The 20,998-nt window shown below is 33.8% G+C and overlaps 2 protein-coding genes across 4 annotated transcripts; both read right to left on the bottom strand.

The window, feature by feature from the left end:
- Window positions 1-8,356: 8,356 nt before the first annotated feature.
- LOC111490152 lies at window positions 8,357-9,650 on the bottom strand. The gene has a single exon (XM_023138662.1). It carries the CDS (start codon window positions 9,539-9,541, stop codon window positions 8,579-8,581), a length of 963 nt encoding a protein of 320 aa, XP_022994430.1. The 5' UTR covers window positions 9,542-9,650; the 3' UTR covers window positions 8,357-8,578.
- Window positions 9,651-11,010: 1,360 nt separating this feature from the next.
- Window positions 11,011-19,206, bottom strand: LOC111490078. Of its 3 annotated transcripts, XM_023138545.1 has the most exons (10): window positions 19,080-19,206; window positions 18,773-18,878; window positions 14,900-17,999; window positions 14,726-14,806; window positions 13,447-13,599; window positions 12,904-13,067; window positions 12,663-12,810; window positions 12,437-12,559; window positions 11,949-12,036; window positions 11,011-11,540 (listed from the first exon to the last, which is right to left on the bottom strand). In XM_023138545.1, the coding sequence occupies exons 3-10, from the start codon at window positions 17,828-17,830 to the stop codon at window positions 11,335-11,337; spliced, it is 3,894 nt and encodes a 1,297-aa protein (XP_022994313.1). In that variant the 5' UTR covers window positions 17,831-17,999; window positions 18,773-18,878; window positions 19,080-19,206; the 3' UTR covers window positions 11,011-11,334. The 3 variants fall into 3 exon arrangements, with proteins under 3 accessions (XP_022994313.1, XP_022994312.1, XP_022994314.1); XM_023138544.1 differs by lacking the exon at window positions 18,773-18,878; XM_023138546.1 differs by lacking the exon at window positions 18,773-18,878 and having other exon boundaries at window positions 14,903-17,999.
- Window positions 19,207-20,998: the final 1,792 nt, after the last annotated feature.

The raw sequence follows: 20,998 nt of genomic DNA, 5'->3' as shown, positions 1-20,998 counted from the left end.
TACATGGGACTGAGGTCGAGGAGCCTAGTTTCATTTATGGGTGTGTGTTATGTGGTATGATCATGTTTGTCTGAAGCTTATTGCGTGTGGCAGCATGTCGGATGTAATAGCCCAAATAAATATAATAAAATAGTTTTTTATCTTCTTAAAATAACCTTCCCTAAAATTCTATCCACTAACCTTTCACAATTAGACATAGGGTGAGCAAGACGTTGGGTGGTGTGTCAACGAGCACGTTAAGCCCCAAATGGGAATAGCACCAGGTGAGGTGTGCCAATGAAGATGTTGGGCCCTAAAAGAGGTGGATTGTAAGATCCCACATTGATTGGAGAGAGGAACAAATGCTACCGAGTACGCTAGGCCCCAAAATGATGTGGATTGTGAGATCTCACATCAGTTGGAGAGAAACGAAGCATTCTTTGTAAGGGTGTGGAAATCTCTCTAGCAAATGTGTTTAAAAAAACCTGGAGGGGAAACCGGAAAGGGAAAGTCCAAAGAGGACAATATATGCTAGCTGTAGGCTTAGGTTGTTACATTCGATGTCATGGTCCAACTTGTCCAGAGCGGTTGCATATGACCGCATGCTCATTCCAAACTCTTTTTACTTTCTTTCATGTTACGTATTATTTCTATTATTACAATTCGAAGGGTATATGACTGCTCACCAAAATTATGTCTATACCTATGGAGACTAAAATGACTCAAATGTTAAGGGATGTGACTAGTCGTTAATTCTTCCTACTTAGGATATATGTTATCAAACCTGACGTTGTTGCTCATTTGGTTACTAGCCTCAAACACTGCTTTCTTAAATGATTTCCAAACGTTATCTAAAACTTTCTTTGTCCTCGTTTTTTAAAACTTTTTCTCAAGAACGGAGTTGAAGGCTTGAGCATACACTACTCGTACCAACGGTGACCTAAGTTTCAATTGACTGACTAACTCGAGGGCTTGCGAGGCCTGACATAGTACAATTGTGACACTATGCATACCTCCAACTTGTGAAGTCGTCAGCTCGGGCCGATTTGGTCTTCTTCTAACCCAATTCATAAAGTAAATACATGAATGAATCGAGATATTGTTCATTTTGACTCGTTTGTATTGTTGTCAGTCTCACGATTTTTAAAACACGAACAGGTTTTCACACTCTTATAAGGAATGTTTCATCCTCACTAACACCTTTCGGTGTCTAGCTTTAATACCATTTTGAACAACTTAAACCCACCGCTAATAGATATTATTTGCTTTGGCACGTTACGTATCATCATCCGCTTCTAGTCCTACTCTGATCATGTGATTAGCTCTTAACTGTTTGTAACAGTCCAAGCTCATCGCTAGCGGATATTGTTCAATGATATTATTTGTAATATTTCATATAATTCACGAGTAACAACTAATTGGCAATACAAAAATAACATGAAAATGCGAGAAGATTAGATCTTAGATCTCCAATCATAAACATTTGATCTCCACTAATCATTGTTTATTGTTAGGTAACGATTAATTATTTTTAATTATTTTTTAACATAAAAAGAAATGAGGAACATATCGAAACAATAGTCATCCAGCTCAAGTTGATTACTTCGTCTCGTTAAGTATCGTCATTAGTCTCATAGTTTTAAAATGTATACGCTCGGGAGAGGTTTTCACACCCTTATAAGTAATACTTCGTTCTGGATTTCCAACCGATTTGAGATTCACAATCCACCCCTCTTGGGAACTCAACGTCCTTGTTGGCACACCGCTTGGTGTCTGACTCTAATACCATTTGTAGCAGTCAAAGTCCAACGTTATCAGATATTACTCTTCAAGCTATTTATATATCGTTGTTAGTATCACGGTTTTATAATGCGTCTATTAGAGAGAGGCTTCTACACCCTTACTCGAGGTGGGAATCTCACGAATCCTAATAATATGATGATTAAAAAAAGTACACAAATTTTAAAATTAATTACGAACACAGTCATACTGGCAAAGATAAAACATCCTAATAATTCAAGATAAGTAAGTAACATGATCCTATAACATGACGTTAAACCTAGGATGTTACAAATTTAAGTGTAAAAGGAAATAAATAAAAAAGTGGCCACATGTTGGCAATCATTAGGGGAATTAAATACGTGTGATGTGCACGTGTGTGATATGTTGACTTTCTTAATTGTGTGGATCAGTTGCCCACTTTTGTTTTTAGCCACTTACTATTGATCTCAATTTTAATTTAATTAATCATTATTTGTTGTTGATTACTTTAATAGTAATTTTCTTTTATTTATTTATTTATTTATTTCTTTTTAATGAAACGACCACTTGAAAGTGGAGGGGTGTTGTCGTTTTGATATAACAACCCTATTCACAGCACAGTATTGATATCGGTAATTAATAAAAATAATTTGTATTTTATTTAAAAAATACAAAAATTTCAGTAATAACCTTAACCTTTTAAAAAAAATTAAAACATTTTTGCGATTAATTTTTATGAAAATGATTAATACTCTATTTCAAAAAAATTATTAATACTTTTAATTTAAAACTTTAAAAATATTTTTTTAAAAGTTCAAAAGTAATATTAAAAAATTTAAAAATAATAAATATATTTTTGTCCATAATATATGATAAGGGATATTAGTATTTTTTTAAATATATAATAATAGTAAAAATATTTTTAAACCATTTAAAAAGATTGAAGGTATTTTAAAACAAAATTTTTTGAAATAAAGGACTAAACATTTTTAAATTTTTCTAAAAATTAAAGAGTATTATTAAAAAATTTGAAAATTTAGAAGTATTTTTTAAATAAATTACTTATTAATTTATGCTTGTTTAAAAGAAAAATAAATAAATAGATAAATACCATAATAATTGGTCGTATACAAAAATTTAATTAACGATCTCTTCTAAAGATTTGAAATTTAAATTTTTTTTGTGTAACAAATTTTCATGTACACACGAAGTCCAAAGAAATGAGAGTAATCTTATTTATTATAATGGTTAAGAAAAACTAAATAAAATAAAAAAAATTACCGTTACTAATAAAATATTTTTTGGGTCGAGAGATAATTTTTTTATTGCGCCGCTCAAAATAAATAGGTAACGATCATATATTTTAAACTCAATTTAATAAAGTTTATTTAACACGTTGCATAATAACGACGTGTTTCGTGTCTAAATTATATATATATATATATATCCATTATATTTGACATTTTTCATGAAAGTGACGACTGGCCAGAGGCGTTTTAATGACATTAATGCCCCTGATTGCAACTTTTGTTTGTTTTTTATTTTTTAATATTAGATATAAATAATTAGTAGAAATTAATAAACGTTAATTTGTCGGAAATAATTGCAAAAATAATAATTATTATTATTATTTATTTTTGTACTATTGGAAAATCAAACTCACCTTTTTTTTTTTTTTCAAATTTTCACACTTACTTTTTAATGTTTTGATGGAGGTATTTGGTCGGCAATAATAAAGATGATTGTGTAATAGTTTAAGTCCACCGGTAGATATGGTCTGTTTTAACTCGTTAATAATATCAGCTTCACGATTTTAAAACGCGTCTATTAGAAAGAAATTTCCAATCTCACAATCCACCCTTGAGTCCCAACATCTTTGTCGGACATCGTTTGATGTCTGCTTCTGATATCATTTGTAACAGCCCAAGCTCACGGCTAGTAGATACTGTCTGTTTTGACCCGTTATTGTCAACCTCACCGTTTTAAAACATGTCTACTAGGAAGAGGTTTCCCACCCTCATAAATCAACGTGAGATCTTACAAGCTTTTTCAATCTTGTCTTGACCATATTTCGATAAAAAATTTATTAATTACATGAAATTCTTTCGATAATTTTTAAAATAGTTAATTTTCAATTAAAATTTTCTAGGTAAAGGCATTTTTTTCTAATAATAAAAAATAATATAGACGAGAATGATAAAATTATTTTCCTACTCTTTCTCATTTCTATGATAAAAGATATCCTTAATTTTCATTATAAATATTTTTAATTATATAATATTTTGAAATAAAATTATTATAAATTAAAATATTTATTTTATTATTTATATATTTATATTATAGTTTAATCATAACTTTATCAAATGGACATAAATAATTTCTTACCAATACCTAAGACATATTGTTATTTTTAAAAATAAAATTATATAAGATGTTTCTAAACTAAAACCCTTTTAAAAAATAATGATGAAGTTATTTTTTTTAATTAAATTATACTAGGTTTATTTTTAAAATTATTAATAAATAAGTATATATATGGGACAAAATGTTTTTTTTATCTGAGATTTAAGATTTATGTTCATTTTTAAATCAAGATAAAAAAAAATAAAAAATAACAATAAGCTTCACTCAAATTCTTTTATAATTTTATTTCCAACAAAATTAATAATTAAAATAGTATAAATTATAATAACAAAAATTTAAATTTTAAAATCGTATCTTAATTAGAAGATTAAAATTTTATTTTATCTAAAAAATAGTGTAATTTAAAAGTAATATTTGTTGATTAGGGAAGAGGGCTGGATTATAGAGCTAGGGGCAGGCAGATCGGATCGAAGGGTTGTCCATTGGGATCGGGCATGGACGAGCACTGGGCCAACATTGATGACAAAATGAGAAAGAGAGAAACTTCTCCCATCGCATCATTAACCGGTGTAGGATTAAAGATCAGGTCCAGGATTCGAGTCAAATCGACCTTACCTCTCATCTTAAGGTGAGGCAAGGAATTCCATCAAATGTTCGTTGTTCAATATCTTGGCTGCTCAAGAAGTTGGACTAGCAGCTCTGCTGACTTAGAGTGGATTCTAGGAGAAGGGAAGGGCAGGCAGAGCCTTGCAGTAGGAGGGTTTTCGTTGCTGGAACTGGTTCAAACAGGACTAAAGCGAGGAGGAATTTCGTACTCTGATCTTACTTACTGGGGATTCAGGCTAGGGCTTGAGAATCAAAGAATGGGCATCTGCAACTAAGAGGGAGCAGTAGATCGTCAATTGAAGAGCCAGGTCAGTCAGTAAACTTCTATTGATGAGAGATTCTACGTCAGGGACTCCTAGCAACAAACTTGTATGAAGGGCCCCATAGACGCAGGAGATAATTTAAAAAATATATATTTATATATAATACATGTTACGTTAATAACTAAAATCTCATTAGATTCAAATATCAAATTTTCACAAGTCACGACACGTTACTAACATCATTTACAAATGTAAAATATTTTTAATGTGATATCCCACATCAGTTGGATGGAGAGAAGAATATAGTATTCTGTACAAATATGTTGAAACATCTCTGTAGCAAATGCACTCTAAGACTATGAGACTAACGGTAATATATAACGAGCTAAAATGGATAGTGTTGGATGATGAAAGTCTTACCTCGACTAATTTAGGAATGATCATGGGTTTATAATAAAAAAATATTCTCTTTCATTTGTGAGACCTTTTAGGGAAGTCAAAAGCAAAGTCATGATAGCTTATGATCAAAGTGAACAATATCATACATTGTGGAGAGTCGTGTTCATCTAATAGATAGTATCTATTAACAATGGATTTGAGTTATTACAAATGGTATCAGAATCGGACAATAAATGGTGGTGTGTCAACGAGGACACCATGGGGCTAATGACGTGGACAACCTATTTTAGGGTGAATGGTAATGATGCAGGACGGACAATAAATGACATGTCAACAGTGGTGGTCCCAGCACTGCCACGACGCTTCACAGCCGTACAAAGCAACAACCAAACTCAACTGTGGTTCTTTTGCTTTCTTCCACGTTCAAATACTTTTTATTTTTTAAACTTAAAAAAGTTTATTAAATTACAACTATTTTTAGAATTACTTATTTTTAAATTTTAAAAAATATTAATTGGTTATAATAATTTATTTCTTTTCATTTCATCTTTAATAAATTATTTGGATTATTAGTCAAATTGCAAACACAAAAGTTACTTAAAAAAAAAAAAAAAAATTAAATTTTTGCTTGTAATATTTATACATTTAATTTTTAAATACAAAAATAATTTTTTTTTCTTCAATCATGATTTTAAATTTCAAGCCAAATATTGAAAATTAAAAAAAAAACAATTTTTTTTAAATTGTCTTATTTTATTAATGATGTGAATAATAAATAATTGACTTAGTTAATATCTTTTAAATTTTAAATAGCTTATAGATATTAAATTAAAAATTTATGTTCATATAAAAATTAAAATTTAACTTCAATATATTAAAAAATTATTCGTTAAATATATTTAAAATTAAAAACTACTCTTATTTTTTTGCATTCTATATATATACCCTCGATGAATCTATATTATGACTATATTTAATCTACCCGTGTTTCAAGAAAGAAAAATCGAGACAATTAATGTTTTAAAAAAATTCCCACTTATGAACCGAACGTGGGACTTGCCACCAATATCTATCAAATGATGGGCTCCATTGGGTAGCACAGATTTGACTGCAAACGAACTTGGGGACCATTTTTCAAACGTTTGTATCAAGTTTTTCATACCAATTCTCCTAGGAGATTAGGGTTTTCCTTTTTCTTCTCCACCCATGTGCAGTGGAATTCAGTATCCGTCTCTGTAGATATTTCTAGATCACGAGATACATAATGTTCTTTGCAACACAGGAATCGATTTATGTCATTTTTAGAAAGTGAACGGGACTGATGCTCTTTTGCCTTCTCACAATGTTCCTGAACTTAACAAAGTGTGAATGACACTTCAAAGTACTTCACGATTAGGATCGCCGTGGGAAACTTCCATCGGTTTTGGAACTTGCTAGTGGGTTCGAAATGACCTGCCTCTTACGGTGGTTAACTATCTCAAGTATTTATGTATATTTGCTAACCATGATGTGGCCTTTCTTGGGCCTAAGTATGGTAATAAATTTCCTAGCGTTTGAACATGGGTTTGTGACATTAAAGTGAGTATGCCTTATATTTCCACCTAAAACTTCAATGGCTCTCATTCAGAGAGATATTGAAGGGGAACAAAACCCTTATTGCACCATCACACGTCTCCAAGTATCTTACTACTAAGGAGTGTTCGGGATGTAGAAATAAGGTCATGTGAGGAAGAGAAAAGAGAGAAGTTGTGGATTCATGATGTGAGATCCCATGTCGGTTGGAGAGGGAAATGATCATTCCTTATAAGGGTATGGAAACCCTCTCCCTAATATACGCATTTTAAAACTGTGCGGCTGACAACAATTCATAATGGGTCAAAACAGACAATATCTACTAGCAATGGCCTTGGACTATTACAAATGGTATCAAAGCCAAACAACATCCGCATTCCTTATAAAAAAGTGGAAGTCTCTCACTAGCAAATGCGTTTTAAAACCGTGAGACTGACGGCGATATGTAACAGATCAAAACGGAATATATTGGCTAACAGTGGACTTGGGCTGTTCCACTATGAGTCTAGAAAGTCATCATCGAGACAAACAAGGTCCATTCGAGCTATGAAGAGGGAAATCTCAAAAGCCCATCTCATTTAAATGCATAGATAACTCATTACTCAACCTACGCCAAATCTTATTCACTACTTAAAGGTCCAATTTCTTCACAATGAAAGAGTAAAGAAACCTAAGAATATCAGCCAACATAAAGGATAATCAGAAGAAATGCAAGTGTTATGTGGGCTTGGAACAGACTCAATATATGATAAGAAGAAGCTTTAGAAACTTCTGGGTTTCATCAAGCTTTGATGACATTCATTCTACAGTATCAACACCAAACACAACAGAACAGAGTTAGTGAAGTGAAAAAGCATATTGTGTCGAGGATGGTTAGGAGGGAGTCCTTGTTTGCTAATTAAGGGAATGATCATGGATTTATAAATAAGAAATACATCTATATTGGTAATGAGGACTTTGAGAAAATTAAAAGTAAAATCATAAGAGCTTATACTCAAAGTGGACAATATCGTACCATTTGGAGGGTCATGGTACCAGAGTCACGCCCTTAACTCATTCATGAGAATTCTCAAATGTCAAACAAAAAAGTTGTGACCCTCGAAACATAGTCAAAAGTGACTTCAGTGTCGAACAAATGGTGTACTTTAGTCGAAGCTCTAGAGAAAGGAGTTAAGACTCAATTAAAGGGAGGTTGTTCGAGGCTTCATAGGCCTCAGGGGAGCTCTATGGTGTACTCTGTATACAAAGTGGACAAATATCATACCATTGCAGAAGTTCGTAGTTCCTAACATATCACCAAATGAACTTCCAAGGCTCTCGACACAGTTATACAATCTATAGAACAGATCCTATTCAAGTAAGGTCGATACTCACTAGCAATGTTCCAATCATCAATCCCATTTGAGACACAATAACAAAAAGAAAACTTTTCCATCAACATATGACAATCAATAGAACATTACAGTAAAACATCACCACCAATCAGATATACAGACATGACTGATCCTGACTATGTACAAGATTCAGAACAAAAAGGTTTAAATGTTCTTCTTTGTACAACAGCTCGTTCATATCCCCTAAACCATTAGAAAACAAATTGAGTTTTTCTATCCTTTCCTTTCCCTTCCCCTACCTCATGCATCTAAATTTTCCATTTGAATGCTACTTTTAAGAGGCACATACTCACCAAGATATCCACCCAAATGATCAACCAAATCAAGCTTATCAATGCCCTGATGGTGGACGCTCTTGCAGACATAGTAAAAAACACTCTGAACCAGCAATCCCACCAAGTTTACGATCACCAAAACGCCAACCAAAAACCCACCAACAATAATCCTCACAAAAACCCCATATCCAACCCTATTACGCACCACCACAGCCCCAAATATGACGCTAATCGTAGCACAAATCGCCAAATAAGCAAAAACAAGCACCGCCGCCAATCGGGTTTTCCCCTTAAGCAATTCATAGCTCTTTTTCATGGCGGCAAATCCATAAATCGGTTCAAGCACAGACACAACGCTGGCCATATGCCACAAGGCGGTGATGTAAACATGAACAACAAGAAACAGGATGACGATAATGAAAATGCAGAAGAAGAACAAAAGGTAATTCTGGGTATCGATTGCGAGGAGGAGGAGTAGCAAGAAGACGAAGAAAATGGAGTTATAGAGAATCATGAGGAGAGAAACCCAGATGAAAGTGATAAAGAGGCGTTTGAAGACTTTGGGAATGGCGGAGAGAGTGGCGGAATAGGAGACGGATTTGGAAGTGTAGAGGGAGGCGACGGTGAAGACGACGGCGGCAGTGGAGAGAAGGGAGAAAGCGAAGAGGAAAATGAGGTAGGAGAATTGAAAGGAGAGGAGCTTGGCCCATCTATGGCGGGTTTGAAGGGGATCGGCGGAAGGGTTTTGGATGTGGAGGAGAAGGGGGTGGGTGAAGAGGGAGTGGGCGAGAATGGCGAACGAAAGGGGGAAGATGAGGGTGAGAGTGATGAGGTAGAAGGTCTTGGGAGAGCGCTTAGGGATGAAAATGGATTCTCTGAGAATCTCTGGAATGGTTAAGAATTGAAGCTCTTCTGGGGCTACATCCATGGCGTTTTTCAGTTAGAAATCTACAGGGGGAGAGGAAGAAGGAGAAGGATTTGCTTGGAAGAAAAATGGGCGAAGATGGATAAGCTTAGAACTGACATGGAACACAAATTCTTTCAATTTTAAAAAAATCAAAATAAAATTAGGATAAACTACCAAAAGTTGAAACTTGGTTCATTAGATTTTCAAACTTATACTCTAATTGGTTAAAATTAGAGGGGTTCATATACTCCAATAGGTTAAAATTAGAGGTGTTCATACCCGAACAACTTAGACTATACAATCCAAACTAAAAGGGTTGGGATGAGAGTTAGATTATTTTTCGATTTAAGTTGAGTTGAATTTTTGAAAGATTAAAAAATTTTGTTTAGTTTGCAAGTGGGTCAACCAAACTAACCTAAAATAAGTTTCACAAACCAATATAACCTATCAATTATAAAGTTAATATTTATAGTTTGAAAGAAAGTTTTAATTTAAATTTAGTATCACTATTACAAAATTAGATTTTTTGTATTTTTCATGCAAGACGAAAAGAGGTTTCTTCAGCCGCATATTTCGCTGTGTAGCTAGATAGGGTTACAAAAACCATAAGAAAGAAGGTGATTTTGAAAAGAAACTCTTTGATAGCCTCTTCTTGTTTTGTTCGATTGGAGTCCTTGATAGATGTCGATAATCAGATTCGGACGTGTCTAGCATAGTTAATCAGCAAAATGAAGCTATTACAAAATGCCAATTTTACATACGTAATTTAAGTTGCTCATCTAAGAAATTAATACACCTTCCACCGACAGACTCGATTGAGCAACTTATAAGGGTGGGTGTGGAACCAAACCATCATAATTTAAGTTGCTCATCTGAGGAATGAATAGACCTTTTAAGTTGCTCATAGTGGAAGGTCATCTAAGGTATGAATAGACCTTTCTAAGGGTATGTCAGTGGAAGGTCATCTAAGAAGTGGAAGGTCATCTAAGAAAGGAAACATACGAGCAACTCTAAGGAATGAATGACCTAGTGGAAGGTCATCTAAGAAGTGGAAGGTCATCTAAGAAATGAAGCATATGAACAACTCTAAGGAATGAATGACCTTCCACGGATAGTAATTTAAGTTGCTTATCTAAGGAATGGATAAACCTTTTACATTGGTTGGAAAGAGAAACAAAGCATTTTTTATAAGGGTGTGGAAATCTCTTCCTAACAAACGCGTTCAAAACCTTGAGGAAAAACCCAAAAAATGAAAGTCTCAAGATGATAATATTTATCAGTTTTGGAAGGTTACAGAGATTGGGCAAGCATTCTAGGTATAACTGTTCAATATCTGTAAGAAAAATTGAAGTGGTTCCTTGTACGGTTGAAATTCAAGTGTCATACAAGGTTACTTATCCAGTGGTTTTATAAATTGTTCACAGCAATCAACTTTACCATCAAACTAGTCTAGACAATTAAAATCTACCAGAAGTTAATGTTAAGAAACATACAAACAAAAACTCAATAGGCACTTCAATTGGCTGGTAAACAACCAATATTTTCTTTTGTATATGTTCACTGTGGTCATAAATAAATTGACTTAACATATAAATCAAATCCTCAGGTATCGCACAACCCACAATCTCGCTATTGATGATGATATCTTAAACCAACCTACAATTCCGTCTATCCAGAGGCAGCCCCTTATTCATATATTGCTATGTAATACACTCGACTTATACTTAAGTAACTGACTACATCCAGGTAAACGACTCGTCTTACCCTGCTAACTCAGGAAGCAAAACAAATTAGGGTAAAATTGTCAAGGAAATTTACTTGGGTGCCTGATTCTGTGGTTGATGACCATGTGGTGCTTTTGTCTGGGTAACCGTAGACATCACACGCAATCGCCTCGCTATGTCTGTGAAAGATGGCCGGGCTACTGGGTCAGGCGACCAACACTGTTCCATCAGCAATCTCCAGTCGGGGTCACAGAAGTTTGGTACCGGTGGTCTCAATGTGTTGTTCACTATGCCTCCTGAGTGGAGAAAGAAATCATCAAATTCAGATTTAACCCATTTGAGTTGAAAATGAATAGAATAACAAATATATGATTCAGAAACAAATCCTTCTAAACTTAATGCAGTATGTAAAACAAAGTAGGAAACACACAAATGCACCGTGAATGATGAAAAAGAAGTATCAAATTGAATACCCAGAGCAACAAGAAATGAAGCAATTCAGAGCAAATTTTCAGTAATCATTTCTATGCATATTATGCGATCCTGCAAGCTTTTTCAGTTGCATAAACTAACCATGTGAGGGCGTTCCTTACCATCATTGAACCCAACCTTACTACCCAGAGAAGAATTTATGAGTTAAATGAATCCCAAGGAAACATAAAAACAGTTTTTTTTTTTTTTTTTTTCCCTTTTAGTTTCCACACCTATGATTGCTCCATAGTGCATATTTGCATAAGGCTCCTCGCCAGTGAGGATCTCCCACAGGACAATACCAAATGAGAATACGTCAACCTGCCAAGCAGAAGTAAAAAATTAAAACTACATGATCAATATAGTCATATAGTGGGTAGAAATAATGAAATGAAACTCATCCACTCAACCTACTTTTGATCGTGAAACATAATTTACAGTTTGTTTTTCAATTGAAATATCGTTCGCTAACCTTTTCTTATTTATTTAAGAAGCTAATAACAGAGAACCTTTTCTATGATCAATTTTCCCACCCCACAAATACGTTTTTCACCTTTTCTTTTCTTTTTCCACACCATTCCTTTCCTGTGTTCTTTCATCTTCCCCCTTTTTCGTATTGATAGTTATGTGATCCATAAAACCATCAGCAATACATGTTTATTGTCCTATTGCTTATTCTCTTAATAAGCTGTGACAATAGAAATGAGTCTCGATATATTACCTTTTCAGAAACCTTGCTGCTGCTACCGTTAAGTAGTTCAGGAGCCATCCATGGAAGGGTCCCTCTGACACCGCCAGTAACTAATGTGTTTCTTTTTATTTTTGACAAGCCAAAATCTCCAACCTTTATAACAAAACCAGGAGAAAAGTAAACAATGCAGGTGAAATACTCATAAATCCACCGCCAACATATAAATTCTCATCAAGTGCAGTGGTGTATAAAGTACCTTGCAAATTGGCCGTAAAGGATCTTTCAAATTGACAAGCAAGTTGTCACATTTCAAATCAAAGTGCACAATATTCTTTGAATGCAGATATTCCATTCCAAACGCTGCATCCATTGCAATAATAAGCCTCTTGCGTCGATCCAGGTACCTGGAACACTTGCATAAAATGTAAAGACTAAGAACGAACAGAGTTCTCGAACAATTCAAGTGTATGCCAGATAACTTGAAACAAAGAGATTACCGGTCTTTGCTAAGTAAAACATTCCGTAAGGAGCCATTGACCATGAACTCAGTCACTGTGGCCAACGTCCCACCTGGCCCATCCTGCACCACACCATAAAAGGCCACCACATTTGGATGATGAAGCTTTGAAAGAATCTCAGCTTCACGCCAAAATTCTACAGTCTGAAAATTAATTCAATATGTGAAATTAGAGAATCATGACCAAAAACATAAAATTGATTCCTATTTGTTTAAAAATAAGCCAACTAAATAAACAGAAGACTGTCCATTGCTGCTTAAGAAACGATTCCTATTTGTTAGAAGTAGGATTGTTGATACTACACCAACACTTTTAACCAGCTCCTCTAAAAGTTAAGTTTGTCGGAATGCCGGTGGGGGGGGGGGGATTGTTTTTTGGTTTTACAGTTGATAATGAAAATTTGTAACCTTTGGTTTCCCATCCCACTTTTCAGGCAATATAACACCATCAAACCAGTGTCCAACTCACTACTAGAAAAAGATAATAACCTCTAGGAGATCAATCGAATGGAATTTAACTCACCAATCTTTCTTGCTCTGACGACCTACAGGTGAAACAACTTTTTTTTATCCGTTTAATTGCTACATCTGATCCTCGCCACTTCCCATGATACACTGTACCAAATGTGCCAGAACCCAGTTCTCGTTGCTCTTCAAGATCTTCATTGTTAATTATCTGCCAAGCCATCCAAAAGACAGTCAACAAATTAATGGAGCGAAAGTAAAACCTTAAATCCTATATGTTCCCCCAAGATCAATAGTACATTAGCTGTCAACTGCGACCCAAATATAATACCAAACCAGTTTATATCCAAGAAAATAATTAATAACACGATAACAAGGTCAGCAAGTGAAGTATAAGAGAATGTCAACAATTGAAAATGCAATCTCTCTCATAAATTCTATACTTGAATCAGACTTTTCCAATTTAAAAATATTTTGTTTCTCCCTCTCAAAATATACAAAAATAATTCTCTATAGAATAATATTGACTCTACATGATCCAATAATGCGATCTTATCAAAAAAATTACAAAATCCATAAGATTTTTCCCTCTCAAAATATACAAAAAAAAAATTTAAAAGAATAATAAGTTAGTGACTCTACATGATCCAATAATCTGATCCTTATAAAAAAAAAATTATAAAATCCATAAGATTTTTCCAACTATTTTAAACATGGTTCTTTTCAAGTTCCCACCAAAGGAGGTGGCATACAGAAGTAAAAAAGACCAGCTAATGACAAGCAGTTAGCAAACAACCTTGAAGTGACATGAAGTGGGAAAAAAGATTATCCAGTTGCTCAGGAGCTCAATTTCTTAGCTTCTACATGTCCTTGTGGCAGAGGATTATAACTAGGGAACTTCTCAAAGAATAATGGAAGCAATGACAGTGAATAGGGTTACTGCAGAACCTCAAAAACTCATGCATAAGATTTTTTTTTTTTTTTTTTTTTTGCGGAAACAGTAAGTAGGGAATGCTGCATCGCCTTATTCATATTAAAGAACAGAGCATCACACAAAGAAAATATCTGAACTCTTTGGAAAAATCAGAGCTGACAATCATCGTTTAGATAAATACAGGTGAAAATAGCATAATATTTATTGTGCAAGTAGACTTTTCAAATACAGAGAGAGTAAAATCAAGTCACGCCTGTTCAAAGCCTTAACTTCACAGTATCAAACAAGAACTAACATTTTATAACAAATAATCTAATGAAATGTTACCAAAGTGCAAAAGAAAAGAAATGTTCAACTTTTAATTAGTTGCATGTTATAAGGGAATAGGCTGTGAGATTCATACCTGCAACGTACTGATATCAAATTCTTCAAGATAAATATCAGCCAGAGGTACACCAATATCTTGGATATCCAATTTTGCATCCTAAAACAAGAAGATAAATAGGAACATGCAGTGAGAGGAAAGCGATAAGCTGGAGGTACAAATTATAATGGAAAGAATGCAATTGGCAAAAACCACATTCTCAGCATGTTGGCCTATAGTGTGTTGGGCTTCAGCGCTAGGATCATCCAACTGTATGCTGTCATCGCCCTTAAGCTTTGAAGAAACATAATCTGTATATGGATTTGTAGAGCTGGGTCCAGTGAGCAGACAGGATTCCTGCTGAATGTTGTCACCAAAATTGATATGAGAATCTCTGTGATAATTCGCACCTACATCTGAATTTGCAAGTGAGGAAGAGAAGCCCAGGTGGTCATCATCCATAAGAGAAGCATCCCTTTCAACAAACTCCTCCTGAGCCAAGTTTCTAAAGTATGACCAACGCTTAGGCTCATGATTCTCCACGTTCAAGCTCAAGCCAGCCCCATTAACATGCAATGGATTGATGCCAGAAATGCTTTCAAAGTTTCTGGCCTTTGAGAATATATCAGAAAGGAAATCACGTGGAAAGCGGTCATTAATATCAATAAGAATGTCCCCATGCTCTGGAGTGTTAATACCAACTCCAGATTCTACTTCAGTAACAGTTTTACCAGGGTTCTCTGCTAATGATGAAGGCTCTGTTTGCTCTTGAGTTTCATTTCCTTGGTTCTTATGTGTACTTCCGTCAATCCAGCCTGACTCCAGGGGTCCCATAAGAGATTCCTCCTTACACTTGTCAGAAACTTCTTCACTTGCCCTAAGATGAGCCAAACCTCCTGCTTCCTTCCTATTGGCAGAAGGACTTCTAATATTGGACATATCACTGACCTCAGACCCATCATGCTCACCTGAAATATTCATCATTTTATTACTGGTATCTGCTATTGTTTTGTACTTTTCAAATGCCTCCAATCCATCTTCTACAGCATGACTATTTCCACGTGGTACCTTTGAAGATGAAACAGATTGCTCAGGCTTCAGAGTCGCATTCCCATCCAGCAATGTTTCAGCTGATTCAATAATTGTCTGAGAAAAATTGGAGTTATCCTGAGTTCTAAGAAACTGAGAGCCAAAGGAATCATCAGATTTGGATAAACGGTTCAATTCAGCCTGCTCCCTTGGAATCCTTTCAGAGTGAAAAACACGTGGAGGTAAAATGGGTTCATGGTAACTAAACCCTGTTTCATCAGTCTCAGAGGCACCAAAACCAGAAGTTGGAAGTTCATCATATGAAAATTTATCACCTTCAGTTCTATTGTTTCCTTCATTACTCACTTCTAGGGGTACTGATTCTTGAGCAGGATCTTGATGCTTCTTGTTGCTTTTTGAAAGCAGGAAACTCGATCCGACATCTGTGTCTAAATTAATTACCTGCACTCCTTTTGAGTTATAGCTCAAAACAGAAGCATCATTTAGGTTTGAAGAAACCAAGTATTCATGTTCAAAATTTTCGCTTTCATTAGTTTCATCGATCTTATGGAGAGAGCCTTGCCTTTTAATTTGTGCATCCTTAAATGATGCCTCCTTTTCCAATGATTGAATTTTATCAGGTTCATTCAGCTTCAAATTTGGAATCTCTGTAATTTTACCCTCCTTTAACGATGCATCTGAATCTTGTGTGTGAAAACCACTGACTGGATTGTCTGTAGCCAAGCCACCCTGTTGATTCACATGTCCTTTGCTGGGAATTGAAGATATATTCTCTACAGGTGCTGCATTGTTAATAAGAACGTACTCACGTTGTGCCTGAATGGATGAAGGAATTGAAGTCTTTCCAACATTTTCAGATAAACTTTGCATGGGGCGGAAAGAAGAGAGTTGGGGAGGCCCAAAATCACCTTGCTGCAACTTTTGTCCTGACAATTGCTGCAAATTGGGCTTGAAACCACTAGATGAATTGGTCCAACTGGTTTGAGAGGACGGAGAAAATGAAGGTGCAGAAATGGTCAGAGATGATTTGATGTTGTCAGACAATTCTGGAGCAACTTGACCACTCTCTGATCCAACGTTAAGGGCAAGCAACTCATCTAAATTGTTTCCTGAAGTATTGGCCAAGGGCGTGGAGTTCCTTCTTGAACTGAGGTCCATACCATTTACAGCTACTACATATTCAAACTCTGTATCACCCTCTGCACTTCTGACACCAATTTGAGCATCCTCCAAATCAGAAATAGAAAACAAGAACATTCTTGGCTTTGTTGAGCCCCCATATTCTGTTACATTACATTCCTCCATCATGTTTTGCAAGTCCTCATCACAAGATACAGAAACCAATGCATCAAGATCCTCACCAGGTAACTGATATTTAATAGTTTGAACTTGATCGTAAATTGTTGATGTTTTCTGCAGCAGATTCAACCAAGAAATATCCTTGGTTATACGGATAATACGTGTTTCCCCTCCAACATACCTAAGTTTTCCATCACTAGGGCGAGGCATGACTTTACCACCAAAACTGCACATGAATTTCACCTTTCTTGATGAGCTATCAGATGCTCCTGAAGATGTAGAACCATGAAGTGGAATGACATCATTTCTTGATGAGGCTCTTGGTACAAACCTCCTTGAACTATATATATTCTTTTCTTCATGTGAAAAGCCCCCTCTTTCAAAATGTTGAACATGATCTTTTTCTACAGGGTTGAGCATGGGAATGCTAGATCCACTCTCGGAACTTGGATGGGGAAGTCCTACAATGCCTTTTAAATCCATGTACCCAGTTGTAACACCTGGGTCAGGACTATTGGTGGGAATAAATTGATGCTTGGCATTCACCCTTTCCCGCATAAATTCAAGTGCAAATTCCTCGCCAGTTTGAATGGAGTAGTTGTGGACAGGACTAGCTCCAACTGGCATATTATATTCAGGGGGTCGAATGTTGGTGCTGATGTTGCTTGATGGATCATGGAAAGATCTTTGAATTGTCGACCCAAGTCCCTGATTTCTTGCTTCCAAATTAGTATGTCGAACTTGTTCATAATTGCTATGTTGATCTATGGTACCTCTTTTCACATTTCTGTCCATCTAGGTATACCTGATGGGCACAAACTCGACTGAAAATCCCATGAATAAGAGAGACTGCAGTATCAGCAAAAGCATGCACTTGAAGTCACAGATAGCTTCAGGTTCAGTTGATCATCTTGAAGATGGTAATATTGCCCAACAATGGAAAGCTCAGCCCTCAACTGAAAACCTGAGGTTCATGTATTCAAAAGTCATAAAAACGTATGGTGTATATGATGGCACATGTATACAATATCTAATATAACATAGTGAAGATAAAGAAATCTATCTTCATATCATATATATGACAGTAACTCAGTTGCCATTGGGCAATGATGGTTGTTATAGTCAGTGCACTGCAATAGTATACGAGCAATGGCTGGAGAATGCTAGAGGAACGTTCAGGAACATAGTTAACTTTCTCTAGCATCCAAAACACTAGGGCTGCTGGGGTTTTGGTGAATGAAATGAAGAGTTTTGTTCTGAAACTTAAGAGGGATCGAGCTCATGGCTCCGCAGTTTAAATAGTGCAGACACATAATAGAAAACCAAAGTGTTCAGTAAGCACTAACAAGGCTAATAAGGTGCTTTACAGGGTATAACTGAACTCCGAAACTCACCAATTTTGGGAGAAATTTATATTTTAGCTACTGAATGAGGTTCCATTTCATCGTGCAGTCTGCACCTCGAGTGGAATGTATATTTATCTCCAAGAAATTTATTCATATAGGAGGACTCTGGCAACAAGATTCTTCTCGTTCATAAATTATAATTTGTAAATGAACATCAATATGCATGAAAGAAAAGCCCAACATTTCATAACGCCCATTCGAATCTTTAGAAGACCAGAACAGTAACATACGGAAAAACGAGAGATTATTAGACCTAACAAGCCTTTAGTTATATAACGAATCAGGAAAAGCTTAAACAGAAACCCAATTCAGTAGGCTAATACGATATTACCGAAGTTTGCCAACGCTAGCTTAGTTTGCATAGCATCAGGCGTCTCCTTTATCGCCTGGAATGCACATAAAATAGACTCGATTCTTCAACTCTAGCTATCAACCAGCTGAATTGACCCAAGAAATGTATCAAATATCAATATCTAATATCGAATCGCATGTCAGATTAAAGAACCGGACATCATAAATCGAATCACAAATCAGAATAAGAGAACGCATAATTAGTTTGCTTCGAGAAAGATCGAGCTAACATTTTCACTCGTGAGCACCGTGCCGGAAAAAAAAAAAACATCGTTTCAAGAACTCACCATGCAGATCCCAAAGCAACAATGGACTGTGAGATTTGAATTTGTCTGCAAATCAAGAAGGTCTGGTCTGAGTTCACGACAGTGTGCGCCTTTGTACTTTATCCTCCCACGCTCGAAGCCTCGACTTTTTTTTGGTGGGATGCTATTTTTCTATTTTATATAATAATCGATTTTTTTTTTTTTTTTTTTTTTTTTTGACAATTACAAACAAAAAAAATAAAAATAATAACTCGTCTTTATCTTGTCTTAGAAAAAAATAAAAATTAAAAAGTAATAATAATAACTTGTCTTTATTGTCCGGTTATGAACGGTTAAATATATAAACGATCTAATATGTATCATTATTAATCTCATAATTTTAAAACGCGTGTGCTAGTGAGAAATTTATATTCTTATAAATAATGTTTCGTTTACTACTCAAACTAAGATGGGATCTCACAATCCATTCCTTGAGTCATCATCCTTACCGGTACACCACTCATTGGCAAGAGAAATGCTTGAAGGGAAAATCCAAAAATGACATCTTATACCTACTCGTTATTATTATAATTCTCATTTTTTGTAATTAAATTATAAAATTATTTATAATTTTTAAATAATATAAAATTAATATTAATTAATTAATTCGTGTCTAATACATCTAAATTTTTTTTATGAATTTACTAATTGAAATTCTTAATTTTTAAATACTTAAATGATTTATTAAACAATATTAAAGATTTAAATTTATTAGATATTAGATATTCATATTGTCTAATATGGTTTAAATTTTAAATTTGTATCTAATTAATAATCGATTCAACGTTTTAAAATAATATCCTAATTTATTAATAATTTGTAATAAAACTCGAATAAAAAATAAGTCTTTTTTAATGCCAAATAATTATGAATTTATCAAATTTGAAAATTTAAATATTTTGTAAAATACGTGAATTAGATAAAAAAAATTAAAAGATATTAGTCATTTAAAAAATTTTATGAATTGAATAAATACAAATTTAGAAATTTAATTAATATATACAATTTAGTATATGGTACGTAATTCCGTACATTAATTTTATTATATGAAAGGGAGAAAATAAACAAATATCTTAATAAATAGTCATTGTCACGTGATTTAGACAAGAATTTCAATTAACCATATAATATTTTCAAATATAATTTTTCATTATTGTTTTACTTTTTTTATTTAATTTTTTTTTTGTGTTTCTTTATTGTTATTTTTACGGAAGTAAACATTTTTTTTTTCTCTTTATTATCATTTTTTAAATCCAAACATTTATTATTCATTTAAATATTAAAATTGATTTTAATATATCAGGAAATAATATAGAGTTAAATTATGATATTAATTCATATCGTTACAGTTTTCAAATTATATTATAAATTTTATATAATAATTATTACTTTATCTATTTTAATTTAACCATTAATAAAAATACTTTGAATTTTACCTTTTGTCTAAAAAAATATTAAACATTTAAAAATTTCAATAATACCCTTTAACATTTTTCAAAATACCAAAACTAAAAAGGACAGTTAAAAAATAATATTTAATTTTTTTAAAATGTTTTATTAATGTTTTTAATAAAAAAAAACTTCAAAAATATTTTTAATTTTTTTAAAAATTACCGTTAATACCACATTTTAAAAATATTCATCATTTTCAAAGGTATAGTTTAAAAGTTTGGAGATGGTTTATGAGATATTAATAAACTGTTTTTATCAATATATTAACCGTATAATTTTTTTTTATATGGGTAAAAGATGTTAATACTATTTTTAAAATTGCACGTATATTATTTAAATATAATCATCAACGTATTTTTTTAATTTTTTTTTAAAAAAATTGAAGGGTATTAAATAATATTTTTAAGGATATTTTTGAACTTTTAATTAAAATACTAAATATTCTCATT

The sequence above is a fragment of the Cucurbita maxima genome, unplaced genomic scaffold (assembly GCF_002738345.1).
Source record: "Cucurbita maxima cultivar Rimu unplaced genomic scaffold, Cmax_1.0 Cma_Scf00015, whole genome shotgun sequence".
NCBI lineage: Eukaryota > Viridiplantae > Streptophyta > Magnoliopsida > Cucurbitales > Cucurbitaceae > Cucurbita > Cucurbita maxima.
The sequence above is the reverse complement of the archived record's forward strand: the minus strand, read 5'-3'. Positions and strand labels throughout refer to the sequence as shown.